This window comes from Hyaena hyaena, unplaced genomic scaffold, assembly GCF_003009895.1.
Source record: "Hyaena hyaena isolate Hyena2069 unplaced genomic scaffold, ASM300989v1 scaffold_647, whole genome shotgun sequence".
Lineage (NCBI taxonomy): Eukaryota > Metazoa > Chordata > Mammalia > Carnivora > Hyaenidae > Hyaena > Hyaena hyaena.
Window position 1 is genome coordinate 1009570 of NW_024081281.1, and position 11913 is coordinate 1021482.

The 11913-nt window shown below is 51.1% G+C and overlaps 1 protein-coding gene across 1 annotated transcript in view; it reads left to right on the forward strand.

The window, feature by feature from the left end:
• The first annotated feature begins 7381 nt into the window (after nucleotides 1-7381).
• LOC120219791 (transcription initiation factor TFIID subunit 3-like) overlaps nucleotides 7382-11913 on the forward strand; it is a 101728-nt gene continuing 97196 nt past the window's right edge. The window contains exon 1 of the mRNA XM_039216652.1: nucleotides 7382-7736. Within this exon, the coding sequence (XP_039072583.1) occupies nucleotides 7571-7736 (166 nt within the window). The 5' untranslated portion in view covers nucleotides 7382-7570. The remainder of the gene's footprint in view (nucleotides 7737-11913) is intronic.

Consider the following 11913-nt stretch of genomic DNA (forward strand, 5'->3'; position numbering starts at 1 on the left):
AAGTGGGTTCAGAGTACCAGGTCACTCAGTAACGTTAGCAAGGAATGGGTGCAACATGGAGGGGTTTATTTTGCTTCTAAACGTGTAGGCCTATCTCCAGCTTTGAGGCCAGCAGAACATTCCGGAGAGGGTGGACTGTGTGTTCTAGACAACACAGCAGGAAGAAACACAGGAATTTGAGCACATAGTCCCTAGGAGCAAAAATCTGTCCAGCTGAACATGATGTACCGTCACAGGTTCAGAAGAGAAGGCCACAGTCATGAGGCCTCCTAACAGCCCTCTGTGCGTCTCTGGAGTGTCGATGTTCTGGTCTCTTCGCGGTTCTGTGTCTGGCACATGGCAGTCCTGGGTTTGCCAGCCCTTCCGAGGACTCCCTCCGCCCTTCTCTGAAGTTGGATCTCATTTTCTGTGTCCCACGTTTCCCACTCTGATAATGCTAGTGGGATACATCTTCCAGGGAACTAGGTAAACCTTTTTAAGATCTTGCATACCTTGGGGCGCCTGGGGGGCTCGGTTAAGCGTCTGACTTTGGCTCAGGTCATGATCTCGCGGTTCATGAGTTCAGCCCCACGTTGGGCTCTGTGCTGACAGCTCAGAGCCTGGATCCTGTTTCAGATTCTGTGTCTCCTCTCTCTGCCCCTCCCCTGATCATGCTGTCTCTCTCAGAAATAAATAAAATATTAAAAAAAAGACCTTGCATATCTTAAAATTTGATTCAGTGATGTTTCAGTGGAGCAGAGCGGGTTGGAGTCCCAACTCAACCCCTACCAGCTGGGACCTTGGGCAGAGTCAATCTTTCAGACTCACCACCGACAAGAGGGAGACTGAAGCAGGACTTGCTCCAAGGGGCTGTCGTGAACATCGAATGAGCTAATATTTGCAAAATACTCAGAATCTGATGCAGGGCGAGTGCTGAGTAGAAAGTGATGCCACCGGTGTGCCTGGGGCCCCAGGCCTCTGCTTGAAACCCACTCCTGTCCCAGGGCCCCCAGTACCCAGTGCCTCCATGTTCCACGATCCGCCAGAACCAGGGCTCCCCGGCTCCTGGGTCCTCCCCGTGTGTCAGCCAACCGGCAGACACCCTGCTCTTAGGGACAGCAGCCACCCGCTGTCCCCTCTGCTGCAGCTCTCACAGCCAGTGCTGTTTCCTTGGCACCAACTGTGTCTCCCCTCAAATCCACTCTCTTTTTTTTTTTTTTTTTTTATTTTTTTTTTTTTTTTTTTTTTTTTTTTTTTTTTTTTTTTTTTAATTTTTTTTTTTAAGGTTTTTATTTATTTCTAGGAGGGAGAGAGAGAGACAGCGTGAGCAGGGGAGGGTCAGAGAGAGAGGGAGTCACAGACTGAAACAGGCTCCAGGCTCTGAGCTGGCAGTCAGCACAGAGCCCGACGCGGGGCCCGAACCCACGAACCGCGAGATCATGACCTAAGCGAAAGTCGGATGCTTAACCGACTAAGCCACCCAGGCGCCCCAAATCCACTCTCTTTTAAGATAACGCCTCCATCGAGAGAAAACTCGCAGGTGGTCAAATCTCCCTGTTTTCAAGTGTATATAATTCACGGATTTTTAGTAGGAACCAGAGTTGTGCTCTAATTCTATACACTGTTGCACGATGAATTGTTCCAGAAGGCATTACTCATCCAGCACTGACTACCTGCTAGATACCGGACCATCTACGGAGCATTTATCAGTGAATGGGAGGAAGGCACAGCCAACAACAGAAGGAGGAGCTTGGTCGGAGCATCCATCAGACGTTAATGAAGTTTGTTGTATGTGGGGTATCCAAAGGGACACTAGTTGTTGACTAGATGCAGCCAGTTACACTAGTCTGAACCTCGAGAAAGATTTGGGATACACTGTTATATTGGAGAGTCACCTTTATGTAACCATGAAAATCAATGGAGTGAGTAGTATAAAAAGAGGACAAATACTTAAAAACTAGGCAAAGGCATTAGAGGAGAAAGCAAACATTTGACACAATTGAAACCAGGGTCTAGAACCCAGATCTTGGTGTCTAAATACTGTTTGTCACTGGCAAGAACCAGAACCCCTGGTGGCTGATTCCAAGTCTGGGGCTGGGAAAAGCGTACCGTGAGCCTGGAAACTCGTGTCACAAAATAAGGAAACCCCCAGTGAATGACAGGGCCATGCCAAAATAGAGCAAGTGGCCCGAACGGGCCCCTGCTGGCCAAATATGGGACAATTTAAGCAGCCAAAGAATAATAATGGTTAAGAGATTCTAACTCACTGGATACAAATCAATCTCTGACCACATACTAATATCGTACTAGAAAAAAATGAGAGAACTTTATAGAAAGATCACCCCTTTGTAACCAGCAGTGTAGCCAGCATCTCAAGAAGAGGAAAGACACAGATGCTCATAAAACCAGAGCGGTGAAAGGTTGTGGGGAAGCAGGCAATTCAAACAGTCTCAAAGTATCACCTTATAGATTACTTATTAATTTCAACGTTAAAGAAGAAAAGGACCTCTTACAATGGAGAGACTGGGAGATACTTAGGGACCAGAATTTGTCACGTGAGGGCACAAAATGACCCTTGCTGTTACTGGGCAGAAAGTCCAGATCACCTGCGGAGGAATATTGTTGCCAAAAAGGTTTACCTTGAATCTAATCAGGTGAGAAAGCAACCAAAAGACTGCAAGACATTCTATAAAGTAACAGTCCAAAAAAGAAGTTTTAGACTTTGCAAAAATGTTGTCATAAAAGACCGTAAATAAATAAATACATGAAAGTCGTACATACAACAGTGGGGGGCTGCTCTTACTGGAAAAGACTTTAGAGGTGACAACAAAATGCAATGAATGATTCTTAATTAGTTTCCAGACTAAACAGTTAAAAAGCTAGAAAAGGCATTTGGAAACCAAGGGAAGATCTGAATACGCACTCGATGCTAGATAATACTATGACTATATGTCACATAGTGTGTGACAATGGTAATGAGCTGTAATGGAAAGTATGATGCCCCTCCGAGACCCCCCAGCAGGACACCCCCCAGCAGGATGGAGGAATGTGTTCCCCCAGCTTCTGGAACACCACCCTCCACGACTTTACCCTCTTGGGAGTTGCCTCAGCTGGAGACTGCCCTGCCCAAGGTCACGGCCCCCTCCCTCCTGGGCAGCTGACGCCCGCTCGGTGTGGGAGTACAAAGCCAGTCCTCCCTTGCCTGAACTCAGACAGTGCCTCCCTTCCCCCCAGCCTACCTTCTTCCCTTCCTGGACCAAGACCCCAAGGGCATTCCTGCAGACCAATCTGCACCTCGGGGGGCTGCTTCCCGGAAAGTCCCACCCAGGCAGTTTATACTGGAAGGGGGTGGGGGAGGGGATGCTGGACCAGACACCTGGGGGGCCACGAGACCTCCGCACTGATCGCAGATGGAGCAGAAAAAGCCCGTGGCACAAGGTAGGTAGTTCGGGAAGGCACAGGTTGTAAAACTTTCACCGGCCGGCATGATGTGTAGGTGTTCAGATATTCAAGCAAGGTGGAGACGGCAGGGCTGTGCCTATGCGTGTATCATGAATGCGCTTGTGATAAGAGAAGTCAAGGGGTCAAGAAGGAAAGCTCACCTGGTGAGCTTTGGAGACGGTTCACAGGGCAGGGGTGGGCCAAACAGACGGGCAGCGCAGCAGGGTGTCCTCAATCTGTACCATCCAAGGAATTCACGGATACGTGATTAGGTGGCCAAGGACGGTCGCCTCGATGAACAGCCATGATTCCTTGACCAACGTCTGGAACGGAGGCCATTTTCAGCCTGAAACTCTGGAGTCTGCAGGAGGAAAGACCCTGCAACGCCCAGCGGAGAGGAGGGCGATTCCCCTACTCCTCCGGCAAAAGAAGCGACAGCCACTTGCTGGAGGAACCGTCCACTGGAGAAAGGGAATACTCACACCCTTTGAGGCCTGCTGAACACGGGAGCTGAGCTGAGCCGAACCGGGAGGTGCAGAGCCACTGTTGGCTTCTGTCGCGGGGGGGGGGGGGCAGATGAGGCCCGAAAACAAATGAAGAATTGGATCCCTGGGTTGAGGGGCCCAGTCAACGGTGGATTCCCGAATTCCTGGATGCGTAAGCAGATTAGACGTGGAGGGAGGCGAGCACAACCTCTGCTTGTTCCTTGGCCTGTGGGGTCAGAACTGTGGTAGCGGGAAGGCTGAGCCAGGCTTTTGAGAGTGGCCCCGGAGCTCTGGGGCAGGGGAAGGCAGAAATCAGCGGCATCCTTAAGGCCCCAGAGAATGCCGGGCCGGTGATCCCCACGGTATCTTCACGTATCATTTGACAGTTTGGTCCCTACAAATAAAACTCTTCCAGTGACCCACCTTGGAAACTGTTCTTGTCCCTGCAGCTCTGGCTGCTCCAGGTTGATAGTAATAACTTGCAAATAATAATTTGCAAAAGAGGGAAATGCCCTCACCCTGGGGCACAGCAGGAGTCCCACTGAAATACTAGCTACGGTTGCCAGCCAGGCCCTTAAATAAGGGAGGGGCCAGCAGGCAAAGAGAGAAGTCGTTGTGCAGGTAAGAGTAACTGCCCCTGATCATTGGGAGGCCACACTGCAGGCACACCACGGGCAGCCAGAAGGACTGTCTGGCACCCAAATGGTCTGGTCGGGTGCCTCTTGGTACTCTCTTGCCCAGTGTCGTGGGCCACGGACAGGCCGAGTGGGCACTGTCTGAACAGAGCGTGGAAACAGGGGGCTCAGGCCTCTTAGCAGATACAGGTCTGGGTCAGGCCGCTAGGAAAGCCATGGGGACCCGTAGTGGCGCCAGCTGAAGGCGACAGAAATGGAGAACAGACAGTGGAGGAGGACACCCATAAGCACCAGGGGCCACGGCTGCGGCAGTCGGGGCTGTGACTTGTCTTCTGTCCTTCCTCTTTTGTGCTTTTCCTAGGAGAAGAGGCCTTCTGGAACCCTGGAGGACTTCCTCACACTCACACCAAGAAGTGGATCTCACAGCACAAAGCTGCTATGGCCTGAATGTTTGTGTTGCCCGCAGACTCACGCGCTGGGTATCGTCACTTATTACAGTGTCAGGAGGCAATGAGGTCAAGAGGGTGAAGCCTTCCTGAATGGGATTAGTGCAATTATAAAAGAGAGCCGCAGAGCTCCCCTGCCCTTTCCACCCTGTAAGGACCCACGAGTCTGCAACCTAGAAGAGAACCGTGTGGGCACCCTGACCTCAGACCTGCAGACTCCCGAACTGTGAGAAATCAATTACTGTTGTTTGTAAGTTACCCACTCTGTAGTATTGTTATGCTAGCCCAAACACACTAGGGCAGGACGGGACTGAATCTTGTAATGTGCTGCTCAGATCCCCTCAGGAATGAAGGACTGCAGCTCTCCCTGAATGGCCTCAGGGCAGAGAACACCTTCGCCCAAGATCGCACGCCCTTTTTCCGGGAAGCCCTCGTAGAATAACTTGTCAATATGGGAATGTAAAGTCCCAGCCCCTTTGTCCCAACACCAGGGCAGATCTGAGACGCCAAACCAGCGTTAGAGTTCGCTGGGATTGGCTGAGGTCTCCTTGAACGTGACTGCGATCCCCTCCCCTTGCACAGGTGGTGATTCCAGGAGCACTCCTTAATGAACCTGTAGGCCGATCTCTATCAGAAATGACTTCCTGGGGCACTGAACCTGTGACGTATGGGTATGTAGGGGAATGTCTGTGCTTTGCAGAGATACAAGCTGAAGTGTTTCTGGAGTAAGTGTGATGATGTTTGCAACTTATTTTCAAACTGTTCTGGAAAAAAAAAGTATGTGTATACATGAATATAGTAAATGTAACAAAACATTAGCAACTGATGAATCTAGGTGAAGTATATACCTGTGCTTACACTTTTCTGTAGGTTTGAAATTTTCTGAAATAAAAGATTAAGGAGTTGTGCGCGCGCGCGCACACACACACACACACACACACACACAGAGGCAAATGAAGAGGGGTCTAATATAGAGCTGGAGAGGAGGATCCAGAATTTCAATACTTCTGGAGGGTCAGCAAGAGAGCAAGGTGTTGTGAAATCCAAGGTAGAAGAGAGTTTCAAAATTAAAGTAGTGTTTAACACTTTCAAATGGCCACAAAACGGTCAAGTAAGGCCAGGACTTCAAGTGTCCCATAGAGTTAGTATCCAAAAGGTCCCCGATAATCTTGAAGACACAAGAGTCAGTGAAAAAATATTATAGGCACCCTGCCGCCAATCAGTTCTCTGCAGAACTGTCATTTGGCTGAAGCACCACATTTTTGGCTAAGACTTTTAAAAATTGAGCATCTATTATGTTCAAAGGTCTGGAATACTCCCTGTAGGGAGAATGTGGAACAGGTCTGGAATACTCCCTGTAGGGACAATGTGGAACCACTCAGAGACACAATTTACTGGCAAAGACGCATAAACTCAAATACTAAGTGCACTGTGCCAGGTATAAGCATAAAGAAACTGACAGAGAAATACAGAGGAGACCGATGAGGGGAAGGGAGAAAGGAACACCCCAGAAGCTTGAAGAGGGCGGGGAGCACAAAACGGCATATTTAAGAGACCATTAGCTCATCCATTACAATCAGCTACCCACAGGGTGAGTCTGGCTTCGCTGTGGGATTCGTTTGGCTTGCAAATTAAAACTTTAAAAATGTATGCCGAATATTTACAACTCGAGATATGTATCACAAAGTCTCGACTCCTGGCAATGTGCAGACATTGGGGAAACACTTGGCTGGGGCTGAGAACCCCCAATCTCTCAGCCTGATGCATCGATTGAAGGTACTTGTTCAGACTCTGTAGGCAACGGAGTTCTATTGGACCCAGGGCTGGGATAAGAATGAGGGGGGCAGTCGTTTTTTTTTAAATGCTATATTAAAATACGATTGATCTTCAGTTTTCTGGTGCTCTGCTACATTTTGCACGGAGGCTACTGTCTCCCTCGCCTGACTCTATCTATAAACTCTGAGCAGCACGGACTTGACTTAACCTCTACAATGGTAAGCAGCAGCCGAGGCAAGATCAGACCAGATCCGACCCGCATTTGGGGGGAGCGCTGCAGTTCCCACGCCCCAAACCCCGCCCCTGCTGCACGCACAACAACCTCCCGGGCGCCCACTTCTCTCTACCACTCGGATTTCAGCTGCATATCCCGAGTACGTGGGACAGCCCCCTCTCCCTTCCCCTGCAAGCGCGCCCACCCGCGAAGGCCCCAAGCACCTGCCTCCTCGGGCGCATCCTCCACCTGCGCTCGGCACGGCCGCTCCCTGCGTCCCCCCAGGCCCGCCAGTCGCTCCCGGCACCATCGCTCCGCTCCAACAGGGCGGAGCTTCCTCAGGGGCGCGCTCAGCGTTCGACTAGTGCTGCCTCGCCCCGGCGGCCGTCCAGCGGGAGGCGGAGCGAGTCCAAAATGGCGGCTCTCAGGCTGGCGCGCTCCGTGCTGCTGGCGCTTTGAGGTGGTCGCCAGGGGTCGGGGGGACGATTTCCCCGCCGCGGGGGCCCTAGAGGATGACTCGAGGGCTCTGCTGAGGTTAGGCGCTGGGGGCGGAGAGAGTGGCGGCGAGGGCTGCGGTGGAGTCCACGGAGCGGGATGTGCGAGAGTTACTCCAGGTCGTTGTTGAGGGTCTCGGTGGCGCAGATCTGCCAGGCGCTGGGCTGGGACTCGGTGCAGCTCAGCGCCTGCCACCTCCTCACGGACGTGCTGCAGCGCTACCTGCAGCAGTTGGGACGGGGCTGCCACCGGTACTCCGAGCTGTGTGAGTACCGGGCGGGGTGCGGGAGGGCTGCCTCTGGCCGGTCACGAGTGACACCTCCGCTCTTCCCGTCTCTGCCCCGGCGGCTCCGGGGTGTCCGTCGTCCCCCACCCCCCCTTCCCCGAGATCGGGTGTTTCCTCGGCCGCTGACGCCCCCCGGATCCCGCTGCCGCGCCTGGAAACTCCAGGCGTCCCCGCGGTGCCTCTCCCGCGTCCGCCAAGTTCCCGCCTCCGGCCGGGACCCCCGTCTCCGCGCTCAGCGCCGCAGCCTCCTCCCCTCTTCTCTGGTCGGAAACGGGCATCGGTCCCTGCTCGCCGTCTCCTTGTTCGCTGCGCGTGGAGCCACCCCCGGAACGCCTTGCAGCCTCTGTTACTTCGGTCCTTTCCCTCCCTTGCCCGCAAACTACTACAACTAGTTGTCACAGGCGCTCCGTCTGCCGGCCGGTTCTCACAGGCGAGCACTCCCCGGCTCCCGACAGCACGTCCCCGTTGACAGCTCTGCCCCGGCGGCCGCGCTGCCCGCCTCTCGGTGTCTGCGCCTTTCGCAGGAGCATCTCCGCTCTGCCCCCTCAGCTGTCACTTACGCCTCCCTTACTCATCGATTTCCCCCTTCATGTCTGCATGTCAGTGGTTACCAAAGTGTGGTAGAGGGAGCGTCGGCAGTTTACAGGGGTCCCCAGGTAGCCAGGGCGGCCGCGTGGATGGTTTTTAAGTGCATGTCCGGTGGTATCTATCGCTGATGGCGTTTAGTCACTCGCAGTGTTTAACAGAAACCCCGTCTCACTGGTGTAAAGTGCAGTGTGTGTGTGTGTGTGTGTGTGTAGGGGAAGTACCAGTCGTGTAAACTGCAGGTCGTTACTGGAGGCGCTAAGCGGGAGAAGTGAGTGGAGTGTTTGCTCTCTCAAAGCCGTCCCTTCCTAGACTGGAGAATTGAGACCCGCAGGTAACACTGCTTCTTCTCCCCGAACTCCATTCCGGCTTCCACAGTCTTACCAGGACACTCTGTCCTCAACACACACCCGATTGAGTCATTCTTAAAAATATTTTAATGGGGGGCTGGGTGGCTCAGTCGGTCAAGCATCCGACTTCAGCTCAGGTCATGGTCTCACGGTTCCTGGGTTCAAATCCTGCATGGGGCTCTGTGCTGACAGCTCAGAGTCTGGAGCCTGTTTTGGATTCTGTGTCTCCCTCTCTCTCTCTGCCCCTCCCCTGCTCATGCTCTGTCTCTCTCTATCTTTCTATCTCTCTTTCTCTGTCTCTCTCAAAAATAAATAAATGTTTTAAAAAATTAAAAAATACTTTAATTGGCACACCATCGGTTTGCAGGCGGAAAATCTAAAACTCTTCAGCGGCACGTGGTTTTCTCTGGGAGCAAAGCTTTTTCTCATCTGCTGCTGTTCTACCCGCAGCCGTGCACAGCCGCCCGCCTCATCCAAAACATTTAAAGCTACCCGTCCCTACACGCGTGCGGTTCCCTAGAGTGCCCTTCGCCCCCTGGTCCCCCAGGAGCACTGCTTGTATTTGAGACTCACTTATCGCTTGACTTAGGAAACTCACATCATCTGATCTAAACGGATCTGTGCATAGTCCTGTGTGTTAACATCTGCTTTGTAATCATCTGTGTCTCTCTCGCCCTTTTCTGTCTTCTCTCCAGGCGACAGATTTATTACATCTCTGTTCTTTAACCTAGTACAGTGCCAGAATGTACAAGGCACCCAGGACATATTTCCTGAATAAATGAATGAGCGGATAACCTACTACATAATAGCAGTTCAGTCACCCGACTCTTTGAGTATTTTGGGAATACCTGCTTTCACTGATCCCTCTAGTCTAAGTGTGGAACTGCCCAGTAACTCTCTGTCACTGGTATCTTGAAAGTACAGCACCAGCACACCACTCTCTTGGGTTTTGCTTCTTTTCCCTCCCTCCCCTGGTCCATGAGTATACGGCGGTGGGTACGCGTGGTCCAGATTAAGGTTTTGCTACCAAGTTCCCTAAAGAAGGGCAGATGTTCCGTGTGTTTAGGTGATGAGTGCATAGTCACCTTCCCTGCCCTCTGGGCAGAACCAGAGCAGGCGCTGGCGCTGCAGGTAACCAGGTGTCCCACCGTCTCCAGTAAGTGTGCAATGTGTCCATGTCAGTCACTTTCCTAATTACCCAGTGCCTGTAGTCAGTTTCCTTGCTGTTAGCGAGAATGTGACTATCAGGTTCATTGTCTTCCACCATGGTTTTGTGACTTAGTAAAAATGCTGCTTCCTGGTATATTTATTAGTTACAGACTTTTTTTAGGTTCTTTTTTCTTTCCTGTGCTCATTTTAAACTCCAGTTTTGACCTCCAGTTCCCGCTGTGGAGTCCTGTATTCTCCTTCTTTAAGTTCTCGCTGTCTTTTGACAACACTGACTGAGGACCACTGAGAACTGAGCGCTGTGTCGGAGACCTCGACGTCCTAAGGCCCAGCCCCAGCCCACAAGGTGGGGACGGGTGCAGACTGTAACCAGAACACACTGGTGGTGTTCACTCCTTTTAAAAAAAGATTGCTCTCAAGTTAAAGCAAGTATCCGAAGTGGCTATCAATTCAACAAGTAATGCTTTTCAAAATCCCCCTAAGGTAATGATTTGTGAGCGCATGCAGGGCAGGCGTTTCCCTGTGCATTGTATTAAGTACGTGTGCGTGCACTGAAAGTAGGTGCGGAATATTTCAGGATGACTCTTCAGGACTAGCACTTGTCACTTACCTGGTGTAGGCAGTGAACGCAGAAGGACTAAGGTAAAGGAGAGATGGCTGGGGGCTGGGGGCTGGGGCACGGCCCCTCCCCAGGAAGGCTGAGATTTGAGTTGAGCCAGCGTCATGCTTGTACAGAGGTGGAGCGGACGCCAGGCCAGAGTAAAGCATAACCAAGTGTGACGGAAGAGCCAGGGAGGTGGCCAGCCTGACAGCGTGTTGCCGGTTCATTAGGAAGGTGTTACAGGAAAACGTAAAGCAGAGTGAAATTCAGTTTGGTGGGGGGACTTCGAGGGAATGGAAGCATTGGTGGGGAGCACTGCATGCTTCCCAGGACGGAAACAGTGTGGTGAAAGCGATATTTTAAGACAGTGGTGCTCTTGGGCGCCTGGGTGGCTCAGTTGGTTAAGTGACCGATTTCGGCTCAGGTCATGATCTCAGAGCCTGTGGGTTTGAGCCCTGTGTCGGGCTCTGTGCTGACAGCTCAGAGCCTGGAACCTGCTCCTGATTCTGTGTTTCCTTCTCTCTCTGCCCTCCCCCATTCGTGCGCGCTCTCTCTCTCTCTCTCTATCAAAAAAAAATAAGCAAACATTGAAAACAATGTTTAAAAAAAAAAAAAGAAAGGAAAGAAAATGGTGCTCTCATTGAGTGCAGGGGAGACTCCAGTGAGGAGAACTGGAAACCGAATGAGAGAGCAATGGTAGGAATAGAGATAAAGACAAAGTTCTGGAAATCAGTGGCCCAAAACGGTGGGGGGTGGGGGGGAGAGGGGACAGCCGGAAGGTCTTGGGTTGAAATTGCAAAGCATATGGACGAATTCAAGATGATCATTTTTCTGGACTGAGACTGAGAAAGCTTTTCATAGGAATATATAGAAGAGCTGAAGTGCGTATCGATGTCGTTAAGAGGAAGAATGAATATTAACTTATCCCTTCTGTTCTCTGCATCGTGGAAGTAACTGACCCTTACTTGTAGCAAAATTCAGAGACTACCGAAGTGTTCGAGGTTAGAAGTAGTGCTCAGCCCCTTCAACTGTTAAACAGTTGGATGGATATATCCTTCCAGAACTTTTTCGTGTGGGCCTGAGCAAGCAAATGTCTAATTTTTATACACTTTGGGTTATTTTCATCTTACGGCATGATTTAATTTCAGACATACTGAGTTTGAAGTGATCATAGATTTCAGTAAAAAATGAATGAATAAATAAACCACGTTTGTGTAAAGAGAACCTCACCTTAACTTTGTATTCTGTCATCTAATGACATTTAAATTGTATATATAAATTATCTTCATGACCTAAAGTGTTTTCTGTACATTTTCTTGGATCTAAAGACTTGATTCAGTGGCCTGCATAGTCTCCCGTCCTCCATGGAGGGGGGTGGGGGTGCATCCAAGACCTCCAGGGGCGGCCGAAAGCCACGCATGGGACAGAACCCTCTACATACGATGTTTTTTTT